Source organism: Zonotrichia leucophrys, chromosome Z (assembly GCF_028769735.1).
Source record: "Zonotrichia leucophrys gambelii isolate GWCS_2022_RI chromosome Z, RI_Zleu_2.0, whole genome shotgun sequence".
Classification (NCBI taxonomy): Eukaryota; Metazoa; Chordata; class Aves; order Passeriformes; family Passerellidae; genus Zonotrichia; species Zonotrichia leucophrys.
This window is the reverse complement of record NC_088200.1, coordinates 43,591,079-43,604,901: the sequence shown is the minus strand read 5'-3', so window position 1 is coordinate 43,604,901 and position 13,823 is coordinate 43,591,079. Positions and strand designations below refer to the sequence as shown.

The following is a 13,823-nucleotide window of genomic DNA, read 5'->3' as shown; positions in this document are numbered from 1 at the left end:
TAAATCCCAGAATTTCTAGTGGAGAAAGAAAGGCTTATGGTTCTTTTACTAGTACATAATCCATTTCTTATGTTCTGATTTTTTACTGGGTGAGAAACCCTTTAAGAACAACAGTGTAAACTTTATCATTTACACTTCAGCCATGTTCACTAATGCTAGGTAATTAGTTACCATTATGATGTAGGGTTTACATTTCAGATACTTCCCAAAAAAATCAATAATTTCCCTTTGTTATTCTAGGAGAAATAGGATGTCAAATTTTGAATTATTCACAATCAATTTTTTTAGTTCCTGCTGAAAGGAGCATCCTGACATTTCTAATTCTTACGTTTTCTTATTCTTTAGGTTGACAAACCAGAAAGGATAAATTAGTTTGCTACTCACTAACGTGCTACAAGGGCTTAACAACTATGTACATCAAGAATTAAAAAACAATATGGTAACTAAAATTTTCAGAAGAAAGCTGGCTGTTTCTTTCTCAAGCAAATCACTGCATCAGGTTAATCAGTACTAAGCATGTGGCCTTTTCTATAGCCTTTCCCCAAACACTTCAATCCTTGTGCACATAATGGCATTGCTTTCAAAACCAAAAAGTAACCTTGCAATCCAGGACAATAAATTCTGAATGCCAAGGACATGTATCTCTTACTGCAAAACACAACACCTTCTGCATGACATGAGTTTTTATGCTTCAAGGAAGCCAGTATGAAAAAGGTGAGGGCAAAAAGCAAGATAGTTTCTACCAGCACAGTTTGCTGCAGCTAAACCACACAGTTTTAGGTTCTGTCACTTTCTTGAACATTAAAGGAAAGAAAGACTTGAAAAAAGTATCTGAAAATTAAATTAGTTTGGGTGAACACAGAAACTAAAATGAAGAATAGATTCCCATGTTGCTGTGAATTCAAGATGTGATAAGGGAAATTAACACTCCAAGGTAATAAAAACACTTATTTTGCTTTGTTTTGCTCTAGACTAAAAACAGTTCTAAAACAATCAACAACTAGAGCTACAGTTAAAACAGTCCTTTTGCCTAAATAATTAATATACAAGCTTTGTTGGACTTTTAAATAATGCTATACCACAGCAAAACTGTGCAAGTCAAAGAGAATACTTAAGATTACTACTCAATTTAAAAAATGCCCTAAAAATATCATGAAAGTTTCTGACTACAGGTTACATCTTACTGTCTTTCCTTATGTTTTATCATGTATCAAAGACAAAAGTAGCATGCACAAAGCCATATGGTTTTATGACCAACATGCATGTGACATCACCAAATGACCTCTGGCTTACACGGCATGGACTTAGCTCCATAGAAATTGTTAGCTATTTGGATAGTCAACTGTCTTCACTTGGTAACTAGAAACAGTGGTCTCAGCTATTAAGGGAAGAAAAGTGGATTTTTGTAGTTAAGTTTTGTAGTAAGAAATAAGAAGTTCGTGTACTATAAAATTGTATTTTACTTCACTAAAAATGAACAGTTTTTTAGGATAAAAGAAGTTGAAGGTGGAAATAAACTCTAAGAAAAGGAAGCCACCTTACAACTTCTCTCCTTTCCTGAGCAAAAGCAGTAGTAAAGCTTTGATATATTTAGAAATACAAATCAGAGGAATAATTTTAAATTCTTACCTTATGAAGAGTGTCTTCTACAGCTTTCATATGACTAATGATCAATTCTCTATCTCTATTACAAGACAAAAAACAAGAGGTAGATCATAGAACTGAAACTCATCTGATTTAGAAATTAATTTTCTGCTACTTTTTAACTATCACGTCTTTTCAAATAATTGTTGATCACTCAAAGTATTATGTTTTGGTCTCTCCTTTTTATATCCCCAATGCAAACCTTAAACACTAGTTCATGTACCACTATTTGGAATATTTCCATATGAAATTTGTTTCTGTTGTAGACTATCAAAGTAGCTGCTGTTATGGACATATTCATTAACAAATATCATTTTCTTGAAGAGTTTTAGATGTAAAAGGCATGTTGAGTGGAGTTATCTAGCAGGAAGAGAATACATTCTCTTACATTTCTAAAAGTCCAGCCAAATATCCTATCTTTACAATAGGGAGGTTTGGAGAATGAAACAATTCTCTAATGCCCTTTTGTAGATTAGGACTTCAGTAAGAAAGACAGCTCTCATCAGCTATGCTGTCATGAAAAACCTTGGCCTCAACTCATGATTGACAGAAATAGAACTGAAGTTGCATAATACCATATGACTTAGGAGAAAAGAGAGCATGACCATAGGAAGTCAAATAGAATCCATGCCAGAAAAGCTAATACACTTTAATATTCCACAACTGTCTCTCATTTTAACAGCTATGTGCATATTTTGTTTGAGCTTTTACAATACCAGAATCCATAGAATCAGTATGATGTAGGTTGGAAAACACCCTTAAGGTCACTGAGTCCAACCCTTACCTCAGCACTGCCCGGCCCACCACTAAATGAAATCTGCAAGGGCCACAACTTTTAAATACCTCCAGACTCTACAACTTCCTTGGGCAGCCTGTTCCAATGCTTGGCAACCTTTCAGGAGAGGATCTTTTCTGAATATCCAACATAAACCTCTCTTGGCACAACCTGAGGCCATTTCCTCTTGTCCTATTGCTTGTTACTTGGGAGAACAGCCCAAGCCCCATGTCACTACAACCTCCTTTCAGGTACTTCCCTCAGCCTCTTTTTCTCCAGTCAAAATCATGGCATTGTTCCCCATGGAATGCTGGATGCTTTCTCATTTCTTGATTCATACTGTCTTAACAGAAAATACAGGAAAGTGGCCAGAAGAGTAAAAGTGGCTTTTACATTCCTAATAAAGTCACATAGACTTTTCTATTTTCAGGATCCTACCTTTCTTTGGACTAGATTGACAGGGTACTTGGTTGCTGGCTGGGGTTAAACCACAACAGAGAGAAATTACCAAAAGACTACTGTATTTTTGTCCTTTTTTTACTGTTTCAGACACTTTTATTACTATTGCTTCTTACTCAGGAGGAAAGTGGAAAGAACTGCTAGCCACCACTTAAAGAAAATCAAGTCAGCCATTCTCAGAACAAGCTAGACATCTTGCTGTCTTTTACAGCACTACAAAAATTTAGGAAAGAAACTGAAAGACACCCATGCATTGCCTACAATCACTTAGGTCATGGAACTGATATTAAAATCAGAGTTTCCAGATAAGACCAAAGTCAGTTTAGCTACTTTGCTTACATGTTCCAAAGGAAGAAAAAGACACTTGCACTTTTTATGAAGAACAAGTAGAACAGTTTATGTTAGAACATAACATAGAGTTCTTATGGTAGAACAATGATGGTTGGAAGTTTTCACATCAAAAAAACCTTTTCTGAATGTAAGAATGGCCATAGGGACTCCTTAGTGGAGTGCATATGCACTCCTTAGTGGAGTGCATAAAACAGATTGGGGCAGGGTGAAAAGGAGAAGGCTTTTAAGAACAAATCCTTCTTTGGGCCATAATCTGCTTAGATACACTTACACTAAATAATATTTGTCATTTTAATTAGCTTGTTAAACATATCAGTGATAACTATATTAATTACATTATTTTGCTGGTGCATAAGCCCCTTAAAGCTTCTAAGCTATTCTTCTTCAGAGGTCAAATCTACCCCAGGTATAATGAGAAATTTTAATTTTAAATTGAACTTTTTTAAAATCTTGGCCATGGACCAATAATATTCAAAGTGCATACTACTGTAACAGGAATAGATAACAAAGTCTGAAAGGATTTATAATTTTATCTGACTACATAACTCTAAGAGGTTATTAATAATCTCATTCAAGTCAATGGAACAGCTTTTGACTACCAATACTTTCAGAAATGGTCCCTGAACATTTCCTTCCACTCTTCAAGTTATAGTATAAAAAGGCATGGGGCTTACATCTAAATCCAAAGCTCTCTGAAATCAGAAGAAATATCTATACTATTCCACAGATAAGCCTCTGTCCAAAATGGGTTTCAGCCCCTTTAGAACAAACAATCGTTCCTTAAACAAACAGAATGTGAAGGATCTATCAAAGAGATGTTGTCAAATCAGTAAGGCAATTGGCAGACAAAATGCTTATGCATTTTGGACCAATAATTTGTAGCACTATTATGGGATAACTACAGAAAACATAACATGCAGTATCTTGAACAGTTTTCTTTTTCGAAGTCTATCACTGAATTTCAAAGAGAGACAGATGTACTTTTGTTTTCTAGCATTACATTAGCTAAGGCTAAAACCCTGTGCATGAAAGTGAGAATTGATCTTTTGTCTGTTTTAAGTGATCTCCCCAAGGTCCCAGGGCTCACTTGGCTGCCGTGCAGAGGGCACTCTCTGCATCGCGGATGCTCTCGCTCAGTCGACGCTTGTCCTGCTCCAGCTGGGTAAGAAGTCTATTTTGCTGACGCAGAAATCGATCTCTTCTTCTCAGCTCCATCGTTGCCTCGGAGAGACTCTGCAAGCAGACAGAAAACAGAGTTACTTGTCAGCCCAAATAATTAACTTCAGTTTATGCCATAGGCTATTAAACAAAGTGGAAAACAGACTACACTTGTAGTAGATTTGGACCATTGCATACTAAGGTTTTATGAATTCTCTACCAAAATATTACCAACTTAGAAACCTCCAGTTTTTAGTATATTGACTGTGTACAAATATATTTATAAAATAAAATTATTTTTTGATCAAGCAGGGACATACACTATGCTACAAGTATTAAATTTACAAAATTTAGATCAAAAAACAAAGGAAGTATCAAGAGTACAGTTTTAAAGAACACAGAATATTCACAAAACTTAATTTAAAATAAATATTAAAGAAAGGAATTCACAATGAAAGGGAATAAACACAGAAACATTTATTTAAAAATTTCACACAGTTCAGAAATTTCAGTAGAATAGATAATCTCATATTCTCTGTTAGTGCATCAAGTACAATCTATTTTATGGTGCTTTCACTATTATAATATTAGTTTCCCAATATGCAAAATAGTATATATATTTTCTAAACATTTCTCTCTGGCATAGAATTAACACAACATGCTTTAATCAATTCAGATTAATCCAATAGGTGAAAAATAGCACACAGGACTAATTAATATAGAATCTGGCTGGTTTCTAGTCCTTTCTGCTGGGATAAATCAATACATTTATAGACTGGAGTATTAATAATTTGATTTCATAATTTGTTACATGTTACATTTCACTTATAGCTGTAAATTGCCTTTTTAGAAAGAAATTATAATCAGTGGTTATAAGCATACTTTTACACATAGCATATTTCCTGATAGATCCTAAAATACAGAAGAGAAGGCTGCACAGTTGCAAGACGGAGCTCTTACACACCTTTTTTTCAAAATTTATGGGTATATTTTCTGCTTGAATTCCAAAAATGCTGTGCATAATTTGTACTCAGTACATGTCCTGAGTACTGTGGAACATGGAGATGTACTATGCTGTGGATGAGTGTGAAGAACAGTATATATAAAATGCTGATAAAAATTTGGAGAGTGCTGAAAACTCAACTAACCTGAAGAAGTTTCAGACCTCTTTAAGGGTCAGAGGCATTTCAAAAAGCATTATGATAGAGAAATTTTCTATAAAATAACAATCCACAGCAAAGGACTGCATAGTCCTGTAAAATAAACTGTCATCTCTGGACTGGCATAAGTCTTCTTCTTACATTCCTAAAGAGAAAAGGCAACCAGTACTTCAACAGTGGTGTATTTTGAAGGTTCAGCACCATCACTTGAAGACTTGTAAAGGAATTTACAAAATCTAAGCTGAAATTAATCACAACTGTAAGAAAAAAACCTGAAGTTTATTTAAGAAACTCTAAACCTAGAAATGTTAATATTATTCTTGTTCAAATGACTGCAGGTTGAATAATTCTATTTTGACTCTTATGTCTTTATTTTCAATAAACAACTGATATATTTCCCCTAAGGAAAGTTAAACACACAGATAGCATTCATCCAGTGCACAAGGATATTCAAAACCAGAAGCCTTGTTTTCAGAAATTCTACCCTTAAGCCACTGGCAGCTAATCAAATCCCTGTCTAAACAGATGACTTTGTGAATTATCAGATTTTCAGAAATTTTATTTCCAAGAACAGACATGTGGATTAGCATGGATAAAAGGATCCATCTCTGGTTCAAAAACAAAGAGCATTATCTTCTTCCAATTATTTTGTTTACTGTTTGCTTTCAACATTGAGGAAAGAGTTCTGAAAACCAAGACAAGTAACCCCCTGCCCATATTCCCACCTTTGAAAAATGGACTATATTTGAACACAGAACAAGGTCTCTATACACACAACAAGGTCTCTATTACCAATGTTTGGTTCAACCCAGCTTCCCACCTGACTGAAAAATCTGGTTTTAAGAAGTTTCTGGTGGTATTTTGATGCAAGAAATTTTTGATGCAGATGCTGTTGAATGGATTTTGGTCCCAGCATCCTAGCAGTCATGGTAGAGAAAGACAGGATGATAGGAACATTCTGCAATTTATTTTATTTTTATTATAGCTATCCATCTGCAGGGGTAGAAGAGTTGTTCGCTCTGACATAAATCTTTCATTACTGACTATGAACAGTGAAAAGACCCACTCGTCAAAATTTTCTGTGAGCTGCTAACTAACCTAGGTTACTCATTGCAAGCACATGCCTATTAATGAGGCAATAGCAGGGTCTAACTTTTTTAAGGGGCATGGTCAGCAATCCATGCTAGCTGGTGATGAAGCAATATAGAAATGGTTAAATCAAGTATCTCACTGAAGAGCTGCTCAAAGAGCTATTCAAAGAGAACCCCATTATTTACAGAAATCTCTAAAGGATTAATACTTTATCTAGTAACATTGCAATATCTAAACAAAATGGAAACTGATTTTAGCACTCCAAAAGCAGTTTCAGCAATTACTTGAAGCTTCTTGCTACTGTGGGTTAAAGTCAAGCCTTGGAAATGTTCAAATACAGTGTGGTGTATTATAAAATAATGGCTGGTAAGCCTCTTTTTTTGCTTCTTCAGATTGATCTAATTAAAACCCTTGATAAACTTTATGGACTCTAATATTTCCAGCTGAGTGACTGAAACCAAGAGGGTGTGCCTCAAGGCAGCAAGGCAACAATGATAAGCAGCAGGTTAGCCACTAATTTCTCAGCTAGGGTAGATTGTGAAAGTGTGATGTTCTGATATCCAAGAAAGTGTTCAGGAGAGAATAGGATAAATCAAGTTTAATAACTCTGCTCCTAATTGTTCCCTCAATGCTCCACTCTAATTACTTGGAGAACTCTCCTGACTGTCACCTGATATTAAGTTGTTGGAGGCTGAGTGTGGAGCAGTGAGATAATCAATAAACATTTAGTGGGGAGAAGAATGAAGATCCCGTTAAGCAGTGGGAACCTGCAGCACCCAAAGCCCTTCTGCTCATGAGAAAACCTATGGGAGAGCCATAGTGATTGCAAAGCAATAATCCAAAGCACTGGTTTTAGGCTTTGAGGCCTTTAGGCAACAGTACATTTGAGAAAAAAAGGTTAACACGGTCATCCTAATTACAGCCCATTTTCACATTCTTCATATATAAGCAAAGACAAGCCAATTAGGTAGAAAGGAAGATAAGGGAAGTTTTATTTGTATACTAATTAAACCCCTGATGAAATTAAAGGAAAAACATACAGCTCTGTAATTGTGTCTGAGAAAGGTCACTTCAGGTTCAGTTATCAGAAAAGCACAGCCTTGAGATATTTCACTTAATCCACAATATAGCCCTTATTTTGCCCCCCAGGTCTTAGTATTTACAAAAATAAGAAAATTTCAAAACCTGATAATGCATTTATCTTGAAATGTTTTCTGTGGACAATTACAACTGTTAGAAAGTTGAGGCTAACTGTGATAAGAAGAATGAAGGTTTTAAAAACCTAGTATGTTTGCACACAGTTCTGTGAAGATGCTGAGCTTTCACTTTCAAGTACATGCGATTCTGAACCAACTTAGAAGCTAAACTCCAATTTATTAACATTCTGTAAAATGCCATTTATCTGTCTTTCTCGGGTTTTTAGGCATTCGGGTGCTAATTCAGACATCACTGCACTCCTTCCTCTCCAGTCTGCCAAATTCTCACAGATCAGTTGAGTTTTCATCAGAATCTTTAGAAGGAGTTTCCTTTAGAGACATTTAGATTTTTGACCTATTTTCCCTCACAAATTAAGCATGAAAAAACATTTGTTGGAGAGAACAGCAAGCAACTGATAGCACTGAAGAAAAATCTCATTGGCTGTCTGTTGGCTTGGTCCTTCCACAAGCTTCCTTTAACAAGTTTAGGTTTTGCAGTCAGGAAACTTTTTATTCAAAGCCCATTACAAAAAGAAATCAAAGTTTAATATTGTAATTCTTTACACATAAAAAGGACTCTATTCAAAAGATAACAGATGGACAATCACTTCAGATGAACAATGACAGTCATACAGTTTAAATTCATGCAAAGCATGTGTGATTCATTTATACTGAGACTGTATTTTCCAAGATCAACTAAAGCTAGATCAAACTGCTTAGTAAATTAGATTTAAATTACACAGACACAACACAGCAGTACAAAATATGCAAATACACTGCAGTATGTGTATAATGAACTAATTTGTGAAATTGAAGATTTTCTCCTTCAGATGAAAATTTATATGCATATTCTCTATTTAGATGCAAAATATTACTTTTTAAAAATACATTCTGAAAGCTGTCCTACACCCACAACTAATAAAATTTCACAATGAAAAGAAGTATAGAAAGTTTAGCCAGCATCCATTCCTTCACCAGTTTAAATACACTTCCCGTTATTATTGCTGGAAAATATAATGATCTCTGAGTGCCCCCCAGAAGTCTACACATAACCTAGAGCAGTTTCAAATGGCTCAAATCCAACAGGTACAACAAGCTACATTAATATTTAATGTTTACCATATTTTTAGTGTTCACCACTGCAATGCAAATCAAATACATCAGCTCAAACTATACAGCTGAAATTCCATGGGATGTTTTTTGAAAAGAATCTTTATTTATCAAGAAGAAATAGAAATGATGCTTCTTCTAAGAAGCATTTAAATAAAATTTTATTTGAGAGTCATTCAACAGATGGGGAAGGGAAAATCCACACATTTACATTTTGTAAGAGATTTTTCTTACAAAATTCACTTGAAATTTGAGGCACTCATGTCATGAAAGCAAATGACATTCATCACCTATGCACGTGTAGACAACAGTCCATTTATTGGAAACAGAAACATAGCCCTTAGACATCCAAGCAAGTTTAGGCACCTCAAACACCTCACCTGCAGTGATTCAGGCTGGATTACAGTGCCTCAAAGACTTTCAGCTACGTTTAATATCTCTTTGCTATAGTGCAAACATTTCTCAATAGAAAATCTATTCTGATCAACAAGAAAGCAATCTATTTTTCAACTGCATTAGCTCAAGATATTTAGCAAAATATGACTGAAAATGCTTTGTGAAGTCATTGAGTTGTGTATGTTTTAAAGGTATTGTGAATTAAAAGAGTTTAGTAATTTAAACAGAGTAGCTTTTTCTGAATAATTTCACACAATAAAATCTCTTTCAGAGGACACATCATGTGCTCATTCAGCTCCAAAGTAAAACTAAACAAAACTTTTAAAGTGAAGAAATTACAAAACATAAACTTCCCACACAAAACCTATATCCTCATGGACTGTTGACGGAGACCTTTTGAATAAGAAGATGCTCTGGGCCTTTCAGACATACACTAATCCCAACAGAGAACAATTGAGACCTACTTTTAAACTGTGCTTTGGGAAATGATAAAATACATTATAAAACCCATGCACATTATAATTTAGAAATTTTAATCATCTGCTAAGCTAAGTGAATTAGTATTACTGGAAAGCTGCAGAGGATTATATCACTTAATAGGACAAATACAATTTTGTAAAAACTCAGGCTTTATCATTATGAGTTTTAAGAATAATCCTTGAAGTTAAGTGAGAATAAATTTTTGGAATCATGTGCATGGTGGTATGAGTACATGATCATTCACTCCTTATTCGATTTCTGACACAGTACCTCAGGACTGATGTTTCTTTTTTCTCCTTAGAAATGCAAATTTCTCTCCCACCACAACATTTAGCCCTTTGCCGTAACAGACTAGAAAAGACTCAGACCTGCTTATGTGGCAGATTTTCTGTTCGTTGGCAGTGCCATGCCTCTAAATCAGATACTTAAGTGCCACCAAAAAGGAATAAAGAGGTTTTTCACTGTTACACTTTTTACCCTGGTAGTCTCTCAGCCTTATAGTTGGTACAGTTCCAAGGTTTCAAAAATATGGTCTACACCTGGATTACATTAGAAAAGATGAATTTTCAAAACTGCCATGTACCTGTAAATGAGGCACTAATATTACAAGCAAACTCTGATGCTGCTCTGTAGCAACTGCTCTCTGCAATACTGGTAATTTTGCTACACATTATCTACATGCGCACATAAGCACACACTATGCAAGGCAGAAACACAACCAACACTTAGATTTCATCTTCACTTTAAAAGTAATAATCTATCACATGTACATACACAAAAATATTTACTTGCATATCTATGAGGACACAACATATTGCACCAATTTCTTGCATTTCATTTGTAGCCTCTCTCATCAGTCACAGCCTCAAACCGTCTGTCTCTGATCATGTCCTACTGGTCTCAATGATCTTGCATTACCAGTGACATTTCTAAGCCCTGTAAGAGACTATTTTAAGTTCTCGAGAAATACTCTTCCATTTGGTTTGTATCAGAAATTTGCTTAGAATATTTCTGAATGGTAACAGTCAGTTAAAACAATTCAGAAAGAAGAAGAAATAACAGCAATAAAACATTAACAATGACAACAATTTATTTACAAAGTAAATAACCACAATTTAATTCCCACTGTTTATTTAAGAAGGAATACAATCTGAATACACGACACAGGCAAAAAGTCATCTGAGTCAGGCTAAATGACACAGCATTCTGCTTCAGAACTAAATTTGAGAACTAATATTATGGTACTCTGTCTTCTCTTCAGACACTGGTTAAAAAATGGGAATACTAGGAGTCTTCAGAACAGTTTCAAGGAAATTTCTAAATAGAATTTAAGGTTCAGTTCTGAGTGCAAAAATATACTGTCCATAACCTCAATGTACTGGTGACCCCAGCTAAGTTTTTTTATGCTGAAGCCCTCTCTTGGAAGATGCTGCTGCACAATTCCACCAGACACGCGTACATTAATGTGAGCCATCACATTGAAGAATTAGGGGCAATGACAAGAATGTCAATTAGTGCCACGCAAAGGTTTGATCTTGCTTCATAAAGAGTTTTTTATTTTCTTTAATTAATTAATTAATTAGACAAATCTCTTTTTTTAGCATGGCACTAACATTAACATGGGCTTCACAACAGTTATCATTTTATATGATTTACATTCAAATATTGCATTCCCCTTCAGACGAGTTCTGACCAAATCATACATGCAAGATATGTGTGTTTCCACAGAGCCCCAAATTTATTAAGTGCATTAATGTTTTATTTGACCATCAGGACAGCTACATCTTGCATGATGTACCGGCAGGGAGAAAACACACATCCCTTTTACTTTTTAAACCTCAAAAAATTAAGAAAGAATTTATAAAGATGTAATTTTATATTAAAAGGTCTATTCTTCAATATAGGTCACTCCTATCCTTTCACTTATTAAAAACTGGAGAGTAGTCACCTTAGCAGAAAAAAACAGATACAGTAAAACAAAATTTAACTTACATAAAAGGCAACTCTTAAATCATTCTATTGAAAAAGCATCAAAGATATATTACATCCCAATATTCAGCAAGGAGATCAAAGTGCTATAAAGACATATTGATTAGATGTCTCACTTCCTTCTGGATATGCTTTGAGTCATACCAAGTGCCAAACGAGAACACAAAGCTTAATAAACAAGATATAAGTTTCCCTGAGCATAGCAAATACAGATCCTTAAATAGGGAAGTTAAACAGTGACAGTGAATTCAGTGAAAACTGAATTATTATTTATATTTTTCTCTTTTGGTATATTTCTTAACTATAAGACAAAATGGCGCCATGATGGTACAAAACTTGGAAAGTTACCTACTTCACTATAAATGACAAATATGCCTATCGCTAGGTGATACCATGCAAGTAATTATTTTAGTAAACTAAGTATATTATTATTAACTTTTTCTAAGAACACTTGTTTCTTCCTTCTCACACTTGAGAAATTTTCCGATAAACAATGAAGTAGTATTTATAAAGAAATGTCGGAACTGCTACTTAGAATTGAGAATCTTTATGTCATAATTCTAAAATCACTCAATTTCTTATTGAAAAGTCTACAGACAAATAAAACAAAACAAAATACTAACAAACTTAACCCGCAAAATACAACACTTAAGGTGGTTTTACTTTAACTAGAAAGAATTGGGAACATTTTAAAGTCTTTTTAACTGAGAAGTAAAATGATCTAGCAACAAGAATCTCACTGGACTTTTCACAAATACATATTGTGAAAGACAACACAAAAAATTAGGCAGCAATAAATATAACATCTGTTTTGAGTTTGTTGCCCTGCTACAATTTTGAAGAGCTTCCATGCTCTACTAGAGGAAAGCATAGGTACAGATTTTGGAAGCTGAAATTGGTATAAATTTTGAAAAACTTTCCCCTTTTCAAGGGAAAACCACTGAATACCTAATGGAGTATCAAATTAAATTAAAAGATCAAATTATATGAAAGATAGGCCCAGCTGCTGTCATAGCATGCAGCCAAGGGAATACAGGTGCAAAGGAATGCATCTCTTGTTTTAGTCTTTGCATCTCTTGTTTTAGTCTTATGCCAGTTAGATACATACTTAATTATATTCCAAGAGTTTAATTATATTTCAATAGCTATTTGAAAGATTTTACCTATGGTTTGACAAGAAGATACAAAGATATTTGCAGAATTAGTTGCACACAAAGAGAAAGGGAGAACATAGGAAAAACATGACTCAGGTGAAAAATGATGAGGCCCTGGAGATATCCTAAATAAACAGCAGCAAAAAGGAAATCTACCTACAAAAAACTTGTATAACATGAAGATACAGAATGTGTATAGTGGAAAGTACTACACATTGATATCTATACAACCAGGAAAAATAGGGTATAGAACACCTTCTTTAAAAAAATCTCATGCTGTTTTAAAGATCTATTGATCCCCTCTGCACATCTCAAGGTAACGCAGTTACTTTGTAGTTGATCCAATAATGTAACAAAGATCTCCCAGGCACTGGATTTACCAAGAAGCTTTTCGGTATTTTTGAGTGGAAACTGAAAGATAGTTGAAGGTCTTGAAATAACAGGAGTAAGTGGTATGAAAGTACATATGCTTAATAACCACATGCTGTAATTACACAATAATCCCATTTTTCTTCCAAATTACTTGTCAATAAATCTTTCTCACTGCACTATAAATTCCAGGGTCATGGACAGAGGTATTTATTAGTATAATTACAATGCAGAAATAAAACCATTAAGCTTTTAGATCCTGATATTTTTCCATTTATTCTCTCCTTTCCCCAAGGGGGAGGCAAATAGTTCCTACAAATGAAATACCCAGAAAATATTGGAAGCTACTTTTAAAAGACTAAAAATGTGCTGGTTCGTGCAATTACTTTGTTTAAGTTATCTTTTCTCTTTATCTAAACTTTGACAGAATGTCAGATTTATCCTTTTTTTTTAATACTATAGTGCAGCAAACAGACTCAGGATCAAAAGA

The 13,823-nt window shown here is 34.4% G+C and overlaps 1 protein-coding gene across 1 annotated transcript in view; it reads right to left on the bottom strand.

Annotated features, from left to right (window-relative positions):
* CCDC171 (coiled-coil domain containing 171) overlaps positions 1 to 13,823 on the bottom strand; it is a 157,250-nt gene that overhangs the window by 53,381 nt on the left and 90,046 nt on the right. The window contains exons 21-22 of the mRNA XM_064736561.1: positions 4,317 to 4,462; positions 1,630 to 1,684 (exon numbers count right to left, since the gene is read on the bottom strand). Of these exons, the coding sequence (XP_064592631.1) occupies positions 1,630 to 1,684; positions 4,317 to 4,462 (201 nt within the window). The remainder of the gene's footprint in view (positions 1 to 1,629; positions 1,685 to 4,316; positions 4,463 to 13,823) is intronic.